Raw genomic sequence first — 17,290 nt, 5'->3', positions numbered from 1 at the left:
GCACGCATACTCAAACCACTTTCCCAAGACTCATGGTTTGATGGGTGGATGGTCTTAAAACCATCCTGTTGCTTCCTTTATCTTGTTAAGCTCTACAATGCTCTTATGCCACTCTTCAAACTGGGAATCAGATTCTAGTGCATTATACATGGGAAACAATGGAGAGCACATGCCACAAAGAGTTTGTAGTCCATGTGTTACTATCCCAGGTCTTCCAAAAAACTCCTTCAACGCATTCAGTAATGTCCCTGGAACTAAGGTGTTCTCGGCCTGAAACACGCCAAGCTCTGCTGCCCCACTGCCACCCTGCCCAGAGCCAAGACCAGGCATCCCACGTGTGCCAGAGTTTGCAAAGTGGATAGATATGGACCTGTGGTGCGACTGTGGTCCAGTTCGCACTTCAGAGGCTGATTTGATCATGCTTCTGGCAATGAACTTCAGCCTGAGGGACAGGTAACAGACCTGTAGCTTTACACACTGCTGCTGCTTTAATCCTTTCGCCCCAGGAGGGGAAGCATCATACAGAAAGTAGGAAGGAAGGGGGAGACAGTGCCTGTAACGGCATACAAAGTAAAGCAGATCACAGTGAACTGTTTGAATTAGAAATCACAGAAGTTATTTTGTATTCATCTACCAGAGAGAGAATTTTTTATCTAGTCTATACAATATGCTAAACACTTATCAAAGAACATTTAGAGAGAGGAAAATCTCTGCATTTCCTAAAAGACTGCTTTTCATTTATTATGTTTAAAGAAAAACAAACAAACATATGAGGATAGTATGAAGGAAAATTAGAAAAGATAGCCTGGGGGATGGGGGATGAGAGGAAAAAGCTCTGAACAACTTAGTAGCAGCACTTGCAGGTTTTATGCGCAGCTGAAGTCAATCCCTTGAAAAGGAGAGTTTTGACTCTTAAGTGGCCAGCACCTCTTGCAACATATTTCCTAATCAGTGAGTATTTATGGTCGATATTTTATATTTCCAATTTCCCCCTAAGGGCTAGTGAGAAAGCAGCACACCTGCCAACCTTTTCAGCTGGGCCAATAATTGCCAATTTGCTCTTTGCCTTAGTATATCACTCAATTTAGCCCTGGCTGTGCCCTGCATACATCCTCATTCATCTCTGTGCCCCCATGACAATTAGAGTGTTAGCTTCAGCTAACTAGGGCAACTATTCTACTAGGGTTGGAAGACAATTATTAGTCTATTTTCCCATCCTGTGGCAACAAAATTGAGAATCCATGACAATTACATTCAGCAATTCTGCACTCTGCCGCCTGCTCCCCTTCCTTGCCCCCACCTTCCGAATATTTCAAATTATCACAGCTCTACTACCACATTCAAATTTTCCATGTTCACAGGGAGTGAGGCTTCTATTTAAATGATAATGAGGGACGATCCATTCAATTTAGTGAGGGAGAAAATCCATTAAAAAGCAGGCAGTTCTTAAGCTGATGGGTCAAGAAAAAGATAAAACCCTTTTTTAAAAGCCATTATACAAGGCTCTGTGTGGATTTTTGGACTGTTCAGGACATCAGAAAAGATTAGCGCAATTATGGAACACGGGGAAAAACCAAAACAAAATGCCCAAGCCTTCCACTTTCACTTGGGTCAACACAACAAAATAGCAATATGGCTTATCCAGCTCTTAATTCTCTGGCAACTTCCAATTACCTCCCTGTGAAAGACAGCAGAGGAAAATCCCATTTTGGAAAAAGGCTGTTGACTCTGTATTGGTTGTAGAAGACCTGAGAGTACATGTGTAATAGCGATGTCAGCTTTGTGGTAGATTTTAAGGGAATTTTACATCAACACTGGGAGCATAAACAAGTGGCAAAATCCCAATCTCTCTCCCCTGCACCACACCATCTCCTGTGCAAACCTCGGCTAAAACCTCTCTGTTTTTCTGCTCCAAAGTTTCATCATCCCAAGGAAGAGACCAGCCTCAACAAATCAAACCTCTGCAGCCAGAGATGATTTCACTAGATCATAATAAGCATTTTTTCCCCAATGACCCATAATGAATGGCACTGCGTGTAATGTCTGGAAAGACGTACTATACAAGACAGACAACTGCCGTCTTACTATGAAATTGTAGCACTCTCTCCCACAGAAGTTTCATTGTGGCAAGGAGCAGTAAAACCCTCTGGGTTTTGTTGTGGACAGACCGATGGCTGTGTCTGTGTGTGCAAGACACAATCAATCATTTGCTTCAAGTTTTCTTTAGAGTGCAATTATTTCATGATAGAGCAGGCCACCTCTTGACTTCATGGTCCATTAGAGACTAATGACATGCACTAATGTAAATAAAGAGCAACTTGCTCGCATCCCATTGAACAAGTCACCTCAAGAAACAAATCCCACAGAGGAGCTAAGCTGTTCATAATAGCGCCTTCTAAATGGAGACAGAATGAAAACGGAGGGAGGACTCCAGCGCTCCTAAGGTGGCAACGCTGAACGCTATAGCCAACACTTTCATAGGCATATTTCCCACCACACCTGCTGTGTGCCGCCGTACAGCAGCCAAACCTGCCACCTCCCGCCTCATTTACTCTATTGTTCGCCCAAGTTAATGGGGAAAGAGATGGGAGGGCAAGGCAGCACAAAAAACAGTCCTGAAGGCCAAACACACCAAGGAACAGCAGGAGAGCTATTTGGGGGAGAGTGAGAAACAGCCCAGGTGCCTTCTGCCGCGGTGCATCTGCCTGCAAGGACAGGCGGCCACTCCAGCACAGCCGTGTGCTAGAGCCTCGTTTTTAACTGCTAACCACAAGGAACAAACATTCCTGCCTTCCCTTTATGTCCCTGCTGCCCAGCGGCTTTTTAGTTCCCACTGCCACACGTAAGGGACTGCATCAGTTCAGCTGCACACCACCTATTTAAACAGCACGCTGGGATGTACAGATTCAGAACATACAGGGACCAAGCACGGCTGGAGAGAAAACCCTGCAGGAATTGACCCTCAGTAGCATGTCGCCGTCTTCTCTCCCGTTCCCTGCTCCCTCTCTACAAGGAAAAAAAGTCTGCTGCCTTATTCGTCTGCATGCAAACGGGGAGAAGCATCCAATTGCACCCACAGGACTTTGACAGTCACAAAATAGACTACAGAACATTTACTAGTACGCGAGGAAGCGTTATACGTAATTAGAGCTAAATTGCACTCATCAAATAATGAACAAAGAGCATTCTGTGATTCATGAACCTTACTTTTCAAACTGTTTAATTACTAATTTGAAAAATTTTCATTTGCAATGGGTCACCAGGTCACGAGAGCAGCTTCAACAAAGCTCTGAAGCGTGGCCTGGCCTTCAGGCACTGCCCAAATGTTCCCGTTGACTAAAAGCGAACCGAGTGCCTATTTTCCACGGAATTTCACTGGCTGCTGACCTAGCTTTGAAGATTTTGCACGACTTAGGCACTCAGACTCAATTCCTGCAGGCTCAGCCTGCACCTTTGGGGACAAAGGGAAAGGAGGAGAAAAAACTGGAAGTGCATCAGTTTAACAAGAAAAGTCTCCAAGACCACTTAACACTTTGACCTAAGCTAATCGCTGAGTCTGAATATGTTATTCCTCTCCCACGGCCCCACAGTATGGTACAGCAATGCTACCAGGCACCCCTGCTCACATACCTGTCAAAAGTACCCAAGGGGAGGGGAAGGAGAGAATCGCATAAATATACGTATATAGAAAATGATGATCATTACTGCCTAATAACACAAAGATGTCCCGCAGCAAGGGGATTTGTGCAAAGGGCCCCCCCTTCGCCGACTTTCCCCACTGCAGCGCGTGGGTTCGCAATCCTGGAAGCAGATCACAGGACACGTTATTTTTCTCTTCCTCCCACTGCGTCGGCTGTTTACAGCGCCCCATTCACACTCCAAACATGTAGAGAGAATTTTCCCCCGTCACATTTCCCTGTCAGAGCTGTCAAGCTGAATCCCGCTCTAATCTGCCAAAAGCACTTTTCTGCTGACATTTTTAATAAATACTTTCAGCTTTTAAACACATTTGTGGGAGCCATTTTTTCCCCTTTTTCTCCCTTCTCCTCCTGTAGAATGGGCTCTGAAAGCCTTAATAGCAAATACATTACACTTATCAAAGGCCTTCTCCCCCCCCCCCCCTTCCTTTTGCATCCTGAAGCGGAGGTAGTGTTTTCAATTTTAAAGCTAAATTAACTGTCCAATTGAATTTAGCTGGTGTGAGCCGTTTTCTGTGACAGGTTTTAGTTATGAAGCATATTTTACATTAATAGAACTCAACATGAAAACCACTCGCTCTGGGATTTCTGTGGCTTGCCATTGAAATGGCAAATTTAATATTTCAGACATGCTCGTGCCAGCGTTTGATTATTGTTCTTCATTTAAATCTCTCCTAACGGGAAAGGTCCTAATTAGTAAAAAATCATGTTTTAATGAAGGCGAAATGCTAATTGCTAACACAAAAAGCCTTCATATAAAATTATCCCAGCACTGCCATTGATTTCTTGGTGACTCAAAAGCCCATTTGTGTGTTTACACACTAAGGCACCGTTTGCTTTTGTTTTATCATAACATTTCACTCAACGTACCATGGAATTTCCTGAAAGACAGCTTTCCCCAAAAAGATCTTTCATATCTTGGAGGTAGGAAGCATAAAATTAGACAAACTGACTTTGCACCCAAACTATGTGATTACGTGCAGCAGCTAAACCCAAAGATATTGTAAAAAGCTTTTAAACACAACTTCTTTGACAAAACAAAACATCAAGCCTTTTTTCCCCAAGGAATAACAATTCCATTTTGTTTTCCCATCTCTGGTCTTGCGCTTATCATATTATTTGCACCATGATTATAGTGTTTGCAAGGCAGCTCAACCACTTATGCCATAACACTCAATCATGACATAAAAAAAAGTTATTACACAGTGACCTCTGGATGCCAACATTTGTTCAGCAAGATTTATGAAAAGTCATGTCAGCAGTGGGAATTGCTGCAATGAAGCGATGCTTTCTCCTGAATGGTACTTACATCACTGAGACGGTCCCTTGAGCTGCTCCGCTGAGAGCTTGTGGCCTCCCTGATGCTGTCTTCCTCGCTATTTCTGCCACTTCTGCTTGTAGGGACCTTCATCTAGAGGGAGAAGAAGGAGGGGGGAAAAAGGAGATTTTTCAAGCACTGCTCTGCCACCTGTTTCCGAGGTTGCCAACAGTGATTTGGTCAACGTTTCACTCCTATGCCCATGCGGAGAGGATGCTTTTGAACACGTGGGCCTTCTCTTAAGCTGTGCGTGACCATGCGTGTCCATATTCCCTTCCGCTAAAATGTGAGGGAAAGGGTGCTTTTAGCAATTCTGGAACCAGGCAAGGCTGTGCCAATGTCCTGGTGCCCGACATGAGAGGAAAGTGGACAAACCCCTTTCACTCTTTGCTACCAGCAAACTTAATTGCAACACTGGTGTTTCAGTACTGCTGCTTTCTATGGGACCACAGCTGACCCAGCGGCCAGGTCTCCAACGACGGGCCTCAGGACACCCCCAGTGACTGCACTGAGAGGTCGGTACCAGCATGACGTCCAGGTGCCTACATACCGTGAGGGATACGGGCCTGAAACAACTTGCTTAAGATAACGGATAAAATTTGAAGTAAAGCATGATTAACTCATACAGCCAATGCTGGTTCTCTAAGCACTAAATCATCCTTCTTCCTTCACTTGAAGTTGTGCTTGTGTTTGTACACAAGTGAGAGGCACCAACATTTGAAACTACAGCAACTTTCCACTTACATCTGCAAAGAGCGTTACAGGGGGAGGAGAAGGATAGGACAGATATGTCATTCACAGCTTCATTCCTGGACTCATTTACTAACAAATTATTCTTCTAATTCCCTTGTGAAATATTGGGTAGAAAGAAGTGTTTAATTTATTAATAGGTTCTATTCATATCAGTTTGGTTCTATTTAAATTGCACTACTTAAAATGTCGGCTTGTACAAATTGGTACTTTTACCAGAAAAAAAAAAATCCCCTTGTTTCTTTCTGTCCTATTTGATTGCAGTCTCAGTAGCTAGCAGGGTTTGCTCATGGTGCTCTGATATAACCCCAGCGCGTTCAGGCAGCTCTACCACTGCGGCACAAGGAACCGCGCTCAGTGGGCACACTGCCACAACGCGGGCACTGCAACCTGAGCCCCGGGAGCACAGTGATCACTACACTCCCATGGATATTTGATATTGCTGCCAGCTAAGTGTCTCACAGTCTATTAATATTTTAATACAATATTCAGGATACTATATGGAGAACGAACTCCAGTACTCATCCAATCTGGAGTACGCAGCCTCGTATAAGCTTGTTTAGTATAAGTCAGGGAAAGTATCATGCTCATGTTCAAGCAGCAGTGGATTTCTGATTGAAGTCCTTACTCTGCATGCCTTTCTGCCACCTTACACTTTATCAATATACTTTCTTCCTCAGGATAAAACTTTTAGACTCAGTCACATAAAAATGTTAGAAATACAAATTTGCTCCCAGTCACCACCCTCAGTATCAGCATCCTGTCTCATCCACTGCAAATCACCTTTCCAGTATGTTGCCCACCTGCAAACTTTTATCAAGACTGATTTTTCATCTTTGCTCCTACATCAAAATGTTGAAATAACACAGCAACAAGAGGCCGTCCCTACTGAGATCTGCTAGAAGCAATTCCAACCAACAGTGAGCCTGCATTTGCAACTACCAGTATCAAGTATAAAGGCAGGAAATAATGCACTTGAAATTCATTGTGTTGAATCCACATAGTCTGTTTCTTTAATAAAAAAGCCAACAGCATCGAGCACAGAAATCTAACTATACTACATCGATACAGTGGCCACTATCCATCAAATTTTTAATCCCACACGTAATTAATTATATTTGATAAGATTTTTTTTCCTAAGTACATAAAATGACTGTCATTAATTTATTTTATTCTTTTTAAAGTCTTTATTAACCAATTATGATTTCAGCTATCCCATTATCTTGCCTAGCCAATAGGACAAATAGTAACACTCCATTAATCACAACCTTTTGAAAACACTGGCATACCAGCTTTCTTCCATCATCTGGATCTTCCTACATTTACTCAAAAGCCAACTCTACTGGTTCCCAGTCATCAGCCAGCTCCTCTGAAACTCTTGGATGTAAAGTATCTGACCTGACAATTTCAAAGCTTCTAGACAAAGCAGATGCTTTGTTTCTCCCTGAAACAGGAACCACTTAACTATTACAGGACAGAATTACAATTTCCATAAATACAGTACAGAAATACCCATTGAATTCTGATCCATAACCCTAGCACTCTCACCTAGGAATACATCAAAGCCTCTCAAAAATCACACTTTTGGCCTAAACAACTCCTAGACACCTGCAAATAAAAGGAAAAATAAATGACACCATTCCAAATCCTTTCACCTTCCTAAGCACAAATGTTCACCTGAATTATTCAAAAGAACTAAACTGCCAGCTGTTTAAAGTTAGCACAGACTCACCCAACCTGTTACCAGACTCCAACCTTTTGCTGTTTTTCTTGAGTTACACTCGCTCCCAACACCACCTGCTTCTTTTCTCCAAATTTCATTAAAGGAAAACTACACCTACACCCACGGTAACAAATTGAGACAATTTGACCTGACAAGGTCTTGCACGGCCAAGCAAATTAGAAGCATCACTGCTGCCATTAACCTTTCCAAGTAAATATCAATTATTAAACTTGCTGCACTACCTCTGTCCCCAGTTTGCTGCTGTGAATTAAGAGGGTCATCAGCCTTTTTGACAGATCTTGTTCATTTACACCTGCTGCCTGCCAGCAGGGGAGCCCGCACACCCGCAGCCCGGCTGCTGAGCCAAGCCGCCTTAATTCATCAGTAATTACCCTAATGAGCCACATGCAGGACCCAACTAGGAGGACAAGTTGTTCTGCTAAATGGATGCATCGGTTTCACGGGCACTCTCTGCAGACCTGGTCAAAGGCTTCTTTCCCAAAGTTGCTTCTGGCTTGGCTGCTGGATTTCTAGTGATTTTCTCTGGGTGTTTTTGCTTGAGCTGCAGAAATTCCTCCTGACCATGTTTTCCTGATTAAGCTTTACTATAAAAACTAGTATTCCTCTTCCTTTGAAAGGGTTATTACTTTTTTAGAGTCTCCAAAGGCTCTGTGGGCCAGAGGCAAGGGGAGCTCCCAGCTCCGCTCACAGCCCAGGGACAACATGGCCACCTCAGCATGGCACAGGCCCAAACAAGCAACTCGCCAAACTCATACGCAAAACACAGTGTCCTCTTGTACAACACACTGACAGAGACTTACACAGACATTAGAGCAACACCAGCCACCATTACTAAATACCTCAGGTAGAGGAGCAAATAACCCATCTAAACGCAGGCTTGAGCAGGGGAGGGCCATCTGAGAGAAGCTGCCTTTCCACTTGGATAAAGCTGCTCTACTACTGTTACAGAAAAGCATCAAAATCACCAACAAGCTGCGTTTCGGAAGGAACTCCCTTCTCCAGCTTGCTGGCTTTGCCTCTCTGGAAGTACCCACACAGCTCGCTGCTATCTTCTGCTTTGATGGCAGCGAAGGCCCCTCTCCGGGCCCTGCCAGACAGCGTTCTCCAGTCAGCGTAATGGAGCCGTAACAGAAGCTCAGGAAACAGCAGGTAGGAGCATATGTGGGCCAAATTTGAGTATGTTTGATCGCACTGCCTTTAGGTCTGCTCAAAATATTTTAGGAGTCATCTGAGAAGCAAAAAGTCTCAAAATAATCCCACTGCCCAAAGAGCCTTGGAAAGGTGCTCCTCAGCCTTGTCTCCTGAGGTTTGGGGCGTGGGAGGGAATCTTTTCTAAAACATAGGCAGACTGCTGTGTAACTTCATGACAGCCAAGATAGAACAAAATAAAAAGGCTCAAGGGAACACCTAAAGTTATTTGGTAATTTATCTATTCCAAAGGCCAAATCCTGTCCTCATCCAAATCCTAAGCCAGTGAGACGTTCATGTCAGCATGCATTCACTGAAACATTAAATAGGTGCCGAGTTTTACTCAAGCAGAGACCAGTTCATCCCTGAAGTTAAAAGGATTCTCCAAAAGCATTAATTAAACCCTGGGCTGCTTAAAAACCAGACCAATACAGCCTCTTGTAAGATAAATAACACACCTGACAACACCACACACTGCAGAGAAAAGCTGGCGGTAGGCAATCCCTGCTATCTGCAATACCAATTTTGGCAAAACCTACAGATTTGTGCTTGAGAACAAGACAGACACCATTTCCAGCTCCATGGGAGCAGGCCAGCACTGCAGACCAGGCTAGCTTGGCAGGGAATGACTAAGGGCAAGGTACAGAGGGTTTGTAAGGCCAGGATCAATTTGCATGCTGCAGGTGCTCTCAGACAGTCCCACGCCATGCTCGAAGCCAAGAACTATGAACCTTGCGCTGTTGGACATCATGTAGCATGATTAAATATCATAACTCATTCCGATAATAACTCCAGCTCTCATTAAAGCCCAGCTCTGCTATCCTGGACTGCTGCTGCCTTTTTATCTCTCCCATTCACCTTCCCCGTCCCTATTTCTTCTTATGGGGCGGGGGTGGAGGAATATATGAATGGGCAGAACGGGGTCTTGCTTCCCTAAAAGGGCTTTTTCATTACCACTAGGCTGGCTCTCAGCCCCCGCTTTTTAATCATAATAGATCAGCCTGCTCTCCATCAGCCTCCTCCCAATGTCAGAGGAAAGCACATTTTTATTTGGCTCACCTATTTTCAAATCACGAGCATGCTGCCCCCGCTCATTATTAATAAATACACTTCGATTTATCACAAGCTCCGTTTGAGTGCCACAGGGAGCCTGGGGCAAAAGGAGACAAATTCTTTTCTTAAGTTGTTCTGAAAGGTGCTGGGCTTCCCGACCCTCACCCCCATTAACCCAGCACAGCTAGTGCGCTCCTACTGGGAGCTCCACGGCTTGCGCAGCGGCAAACTCGGACTGATCTTGTGCCATCTCAATATATTTGTTCATTATCTTGCGCACACACAGAAGCATTTGGAAATGTACTCGGGGCACAGGCCAAATTGAATCATCTGCCTTCATTTTCCACACGATCTGAAGCTACAGCTGCTACAACAGGCTGTGGGATTTTTATTTTCCTTCCTTAACAGTTTTTTTTTCTCACTCTTAAAGTCACAGCAGTCTGATTTTAAACCTCTTGCTGTTGCCTGGGTTTGTGCCTGCTTTTTACAAAACGAGTCTTGCATATATATATATAGTGGGAAAAGAAATTCCCAACAACCTCCTTCCGTGCTGTTCTGCAGGCAAAACAGAAAGCAGCACCCTCAGGGAGAGACATAATTAAAATATTCATCTCAGAGATGCCTGCTCTGGTGGCTCAGATGGCTTTATTAATCCACTAATCCTCTCACCTCTGCCAGTGGACAGACACCAGCAGGACTGGCACTCACCTACTTTTTGCTACACTTGGGAGCAGGGAATAGTCCCACAAAAACAAAAAAGCCCTTGCAGATCAGAAGGGGCAAAGAGCTCCAATGCAGTACTGAGCCAAGTTACCTCCTTTCAGGAACTCGTTAACTTCTTGAGAAAAAAAGTTTAATTCCTTTTTAGAGCTCTGGAAGATCAACCTTCATTTCTATTGAGAGAAAGGACAGACTAAACACAACCTTCAGATTTAGGATTTTACTGACTTCATGGCAAATCTATTTTGGCAGAAGCTACTTGGAGATAAGTAGGTACAGCTGAGAGGCATCCAAGTCCCAGAGTATAGGTCCAAGCTTTCAGATCACCAGATAGAGATGAAGCCACCTTATCACCTATCACACTCATCTATCTAAACTAATGCTGCTGAACGCCACTTTACATCTCATCAGCGTGTAATGACTTTATCATCTGCTCTGCCAAAGGACCCTTTTTTCAGCTCTTTCTATAGGGTTAATGTAAGGAAGAAAAATTTTGTGCAGATCACATTTCACACTAACAAAGATTATGGTTCCCCAAGGCTACAAGAATTGTTAAGAGCAACTGTTCCAAAAACTTATCAGAACTAATTGTAAGGCCTGTCCCTTCCCAACAAACATTAAAAGGATGCTTAAACAATATTTTGGGAGGACTTTTTATACTAACATATGCTTGCATTTTATTAACAACTCCCAGATAAGCTCCTGTTTCTCTTGGTAGGCTATCACCAGTAGCAGCCTTCTGCAGCAGGAGACAGTAAACTGCCTTAATAAATACAAATGGACAATTTAATTAAAATATATTGGAGAGCTGGAAAAAGCACTATTTGTGGACGAAACAGTCTGTTAAGGGACTGCACTCAAGGCTAGTCCAGTGTATTTCAAGCAGGCAACAATAAGTGGCAAAGCAGCATACTACACAGAGCTCTACCCCAATGATTAAAGAGCACACCGGAATTATAAAGGTCTGTTTTCCAGAAAGGTGAAAAAAAAAGTCACCCACTTGCCTCTGGTTTTAATGCTTTAAACAAAACAAACCATTGGGCTTTAAAAATGTACTACTTTAAACTTGAAAAGACCCATGTATCAAAACAAGGTGGAATCAGCTAAACACATTACTTCTGACTTGTTTCCTTGAAAATCCAGCCTTAATGCATTCTAACAAAATTTATCTATCCCAAGCATACCTCATAATGAGATCAACTGGGAAAAATATCAGGCTTGTTTGTATATTTTATACTTGCTCTAACTTGGCAGTTTGGAGATTATGTATTCCCCAGGTCCCTCCTTAAATCGTTTCACACGCTGCAATTTGATTTTCTTTGCTTGCCCTTTTCCACAATTTTTTTGATACATTTTATTGAGTTCTGGCTCAGAGAGAAACGTTCCCTTTGAATTAAGGGTGCAATCATTTTTTTTTCCCTCTAAATAAGGACATATGGCATAGAAAGTAATGTTATGGTCCAAGAATTTTATGATTGAAGTAGGACTCATTTTAAAAAAATGACGGTAGCATCAGGTTAGATTAGAGTAGTTTTTCTAATTGGGTGGTGCTGCTGTAGATGTTGTGATCAGCTGTCCCAGCTGTAACTCATTTTAAATATGACATGTCCGTTTTTACTTACTGTGATGAAGAAGAAAACAGCAGCAGTTTTATGATACTGAAGGAAATTTGACTTTTTTTTTTTTAAGTATTCATTCAGGAAGTTACATGATGTTTAGAAGGTTAGCATTTATACATTTAACTGGTGTGCAGACTTTTGGTTTCTAATCCTGGCTTACCTTATTCCTCTGGATAAGTTACTTCAACAACCTGTACTGCAGCTGAGCAGTCTGTAACATGGTGGTTAATTTCTACCTCTGTCTGGGATATAGAGAGGTTGAATTAATGTTAGCAAAGGATTTCTGTGCTCAAAGGCTGTCAGAGTTGGCTGCTCCAGGAAGGCAAGTACAACAACTTACTGTAATAGAAAGTAGTATTAGTGAAAAATCAAAATATTGTTAGTATCTCAGCTACTTGAGTAACATGAACTAGTCATTAATAACCTCACTTTGCATCTTAATGCTTCCAACGAGACATGAGGGCCACCTTCCATTTAAAAAAAAAAATGAAACCCAAGCATATTTGGTGCCACCAATTGCCTTCACAGTTTTTGGAAGAATGGCTCTATGGTGCTCCAATCAGCCAGGGCAACATCGTGCAACGAGCTCAGCTTTAGCTCTCCAAGAGACACTTCTCCAGCTCTGGTGCCACATCTAACTAGAGAGACACTATGTTTGATCTCATGATTTTTGAGACATGTGGCCAAAAGAGTGGGCCAGTGTCCTCAGGGACTGGAGAAGCCTTTTGCACAAGCGCCCAGCACAGAGAGGCTGTAAGGAGCAGCAGGGTTGGCTTTTCTGCAACTCAGCTGACGCAGTGGAACCGCCGCAAAGATTTTTCACAGCTTCTCAGCTGGCAGGTGGCCTCGGCTGCGGAGCAGAGCCGGCACCGCTTCCTTGCGACGGCCTGTGCTCTCAGGATCAGGAGGCTCACTGTGATGTGAGAGCTAATGCTGATTTTGGAAAAGAGCTGGTGCTTAAGCAGGCAAAACTGCTCGACTTTACAGCTGCCATCAGGCCTGCATAGCAAACTGCACTCTGCATGCCCCCAGTCGTACTTGGCAGATGGTAGCAGACAGCTGGGAAAATCTGGGTTTGACATACGTCAGTGATAAACTGTGTCAGTGTAGATCTGCTTAGGTTACAGCTAGCTAGTGTGTGTGCAGGAGTGAGACTGTGACTGGTGAAGGGTAAACACCATTCCTAACCAATTCAGCTAAAATCTGCCTTCCAGAACAGGCAGGCAGCACCTACGAGTCCTCGGGGCAGTCTGGAGAGACAGGCAAGGCGATAAAGGGGTAACACACAATTTTGAGATTCATCAGGTACAGCACAAAAGCAGCATGACATGTAACAAACAGTGCCCACCACCAGCATTTGTCAGGTCCTCTTGCAAAGGGAAACTATAAGCAATTGCCAGAGAAAAAAGTCAGGACTTCTTGCACTCCCTCAGTGAAGAAAACCCTGAGAGATCAAATAAACTTATCTGGGCACCTTAGTCTGTGTTTATAAATAAATGAAGGCACCTGTAGGCACACACACACACAAAAGACACACAGTACTTGGTGACTGAAGAGAAGCAGCCCACAAAGCTGAGAGATGACAATGAAACCACAGCTGGACAAGGGACAGAAAATCATTATCCACAAAAAGGCAGCACCTAATAATTACTGTACCAGCTGTAATGCTCAGCCGGAATCCAGTGCCCTAACTACACTTTAATTTAGCGACAGGTCTAAAGAAATAGCATTCAAGAAATATTCCATGAGAGCGCTGAAAGCCTCTGAGCAAGTCACTAAAGATTTGTAGCTTCAAATTTCACATTAAGGTGATTTGGACCTGTGATTCTCAGCTATAAAACGCCATCCAATATGCATTAAATGAGAAGTTGATTTTGCACAGTTTTTTTTTGGTGATGGGAAAGTAATGGACATGCTAAAGATCAGCTCAGCACTCTTCCAACAGATGCATCAAGTGTTAGCGACACCAATGCAGCTGACCATATCGAAAGGATGACTGGAAGAGAAGTAACTGAGCAGGACGGAGGTACGGTTGACTAAGCATCTGTTTAGCCAGGAGAGCGCTGTGTTCAGCTGGAGCCAACGGACCAAATTAGGCTGAGTTTACACAATGCTTTTAAACACCACGCAGGAGGCAATCACAATTGACAGCTTTAACATTGCTGCCATCTATGCATACAGATACCATCTATTAAAGGCTAATATCAGCAGCTGTGATGTTCAAAGCAAAAGCAGATTTAATATACATACTAAATTGTCCAAAGCTGCAGGAGGTGTTTCAAAATATATCAGGAAATTCAACCAAGAAAAATTTCTCCGTATACTACAGTATTTCTCTTTGAGTAATGCTACCCACCAAAAGGAAGGGTTTTGAATAAAGACAAAAGGTGACTATAACCTTCTAAAGTGATTTTAGTAAGAGAAGATCCCAAAAAGCAAGGTAAACATATTACTAATGATGCTAGATAGGCAAAACACTCAATGCAGTTCTGCTTTGTCCTTGGGAAGAAAACAGACTAATTCCTCAGTCTTCTGATAACAAAAGGAAGATAACAGACAACATTTGCTGAGAACAAAGTCCAGACCTGTTGCACAAGCCCTAGAATGGGAGAACATGTGCACACAGATATTTTAACAGATCTTGGAATAGCCACTGAGAAAACTGAAGGAAAAAAAAAAAAAAAAGACGAAAAACCCAATACTGGACGCAATTGACTGAATTAAGCTATTTCAGTCAACAAGGTTTCTTGAGTAAGCATGGTTTCATTTATTTGATAAGTTTGGCTGAAAAGGGAACTGGATAAATGTGATACATTTAGGGTTCTTGAGGCACTCATACTGTAAGACATTCTGATAAAAATTACTGCCATATAAATATCATGAAAGCATATTTTAAGTTTGGAACATATCAGCTAAGTTCTCAAAAAATAGTGTCAATAAATATTCGTCAATGTTTGCTACAGAAGGTAAAAGGATTTAAATGAGGCTTGCAGCTATTCAATAGTTCCATCAATATTGGAGAAAAATATTATCAAAGCCACTGCAGCTAAAAATCTTAGATGCCAACAATATCTGTTTAGAAATAAATAAGGAAGAGGAAGGAAAAGCAGTAGCTTGGATTCCTTGAAAAACATACATCATTAGAAATAACATATCCCAAAGCAGAGCTGCACTATCGTTATGAGGAACTTCGAGCTGGGAACAAAAGTTACCATCCTGATACCGACTGATGGAGAAGGAGAATTTTGTAATGGCAGCCTGCAAACTCTGTGGACTCTTGTCCATACTTCAAGGCAAGGAGAAAAGCATCCACATTCTCGCTCAGCAATTCACTCAAACCCTCCGAGTGTCCCATGTGAAAAACCCAGGCTCAGTACAGTAGGGTTTCAAATTCATTACTAGGACTCCGAGGCACCACAGTAACACAATTAAAACACCACCAGATGTGTGTCATATAATACATGTTAAAAAAAGAAAAGACATACTGTGTGCAGATACAACAACAATTTGCTGTTCAAATTAATTCAGGAATCAGTACCATCCCTATAAACCCAATATAGAAAACATATGCTACTGTAGGCACGCATAAACTGCATGCAAGTTTTTCCAGATAAAGCCACACATGCAATTAATAAACTAAAGTGGAAAAAAAAAGAAAAGAAACAAAGTAAATAAGAAAATACAAAGGCTGCCCAAGGAATGATGAATTTTACAGAAACTGCTGTCAAAGATCCCAGGGCTGAGCAGACAGAGCCAGAGGTGTGAGCTCATCCCGTCCCCTCGGCAGTATGGTCACACTTTGGCCTCAGTTCATCTGCACAGGGAGCTCGCATATAGCGGAAAGGGATGCTGAACAGAGACCCAACCAGGTTTTGTTCCCAGCACTGGCATAAGGTTAAGCTATCTTGGCATAGGTTAAATCACAGGAGACAGCAGACAGTCTTTCACATGCACAGGATCAGGCCTACTAACGCATGTTTTCAGCCATTCCACAAACCAGCCCACAATCACGTCCCTGCACTGATCTTCGTTACCTCCCTCTGTTATTTCTGAAGACTGCATAAAACCTCAGAGCAAGGCTCCAGCATAGCAGCAGCTGGGGGAAAGGCTGGCATCCAAGGCAAGAGAACCACCACTTCAGTGCAGAGGGAACTGATGGATGGTTGGTACAAGCTGTGGTGTGATGTGAATTTTCCAACGCAGAGACAACCCCCATGCACACCACCATGAATGTTTTTATTCCAACTTCTACCTTGTTCTAGTTAGACCTACAATTTCCTTTCATTGCTAATTCAAACTCTACCAAGCCCCGACTTGCACTCTGTCTAGACTTCCTGGGACCTGTCCTTTCCCTGACAGAGGTCTTCATCCCGCAGCCAACTGCCCCTTATCACCCGCAGGCAGCGGAAAGCTAACCACAGCTGCTTCAGTCAGTCCCAGCAGAACCAGAGCCATTTTTTTCAAGCTCCCTGCACTAGCAGATGAATCAAGCCACTACCGCAAGAATCAGAGCAAACCTTACACCTCTACAGGTCTGGAAAGCAAGTCGCTCGCTCTGCACTTGAAGCAGAGGCAATCCAAAACATCGCTGCCATCTGGTTGTGATCACCCGCTGTGATCGGCCAAGCCGTTCGTGTTGTCAAGGAAACTTTCAGTAAGGCCATGAGATACTACACCACCACTGGAAGTTTTTTGATTTGAGAAAGCAGTGTTATAACTACCACAGCAAGCACAGCCAGCTCCACAAGGAATCAGAGAAGCAATTTCCTCTAAATGCCCAGGGGATATCCTGTTTGCTGTTCGACATCCTGAAGAAAACAGAAATCTAAGAATAATTACAGCCAAAGCAACTAAGGTGAAGCCCGTAGGTAATTTTCAACCCTGAATAACTAAAAAGGGGTGACAATTATTTTAGCTAATGATGACTGAACTTTGAGATTAACATTCACAGCTGAGGAATGGAAGCAGCTCTTTAGAAGGCCACGCTGCTGTTAGGCTGAGCCCAGAGCTCTGTGAAATAGCTGGTTGACACCTGCTATCATCGAGGGACACAGCGCATTACCCAAAGATGCAAGGAAGTAAAGAAAGCACAGAAAGCTCAGTAAAGATGGACTTGGAGCCTGCCCTAACTTCTTCCTATATACCATCGACTGCATCAATTTACGGTAGAGGAAAATGCTTCTTGTTGGCTTCTACTGGG

General features: G+C 43.2%; 1 protein-coding gene across 12 annotated transcripts in view; it reads right to left on the bottom strand.

Moving 5' to 3' along the window:
- FBRSL1 (fibrosin like 1) overlaps positions 1-17,290 on the bottom strand; it is a 539,862-nt gene that overhangs the window by 296,184 nt on the left and 226,388 nt on the right. For all 12 annotated transcript variants that reach the window (XM_086761184.1, XM_086761185.1, XM_086761192.1 and 9 more), the window contains exon 3: positions 5,008-5,109. In XM_086761184.1, coding sequence (XP_086617310.1) covers positions 5,008-5,109 — 102 coding nt within the window. The remainder of the gene's footprint in view (positions 1-5,007; positions 5,110-17,290) is intronic.

This window comes from Chlamydotis macqueenii, chromosome 17, assembly GCF_036417535.1.
Source record: "Chlamydotis macqueenii isolate bChlMac1 chromosome 17, bChlMac1.mat, whole genome shotgun sequence".
In the NCBI taxonomy this organism is placed as follows: domain Eukaryota; kingdom Metazoa; phylum Chordata; class Aves; order Otidiformes; family Otididae; genus Chlamydotis; species Chlamydotis macqueenii.
Note: the sequence above shows the minus strand (reverse complement) of the source record. Positions and strands in the feature narration are given on the sequence as shown.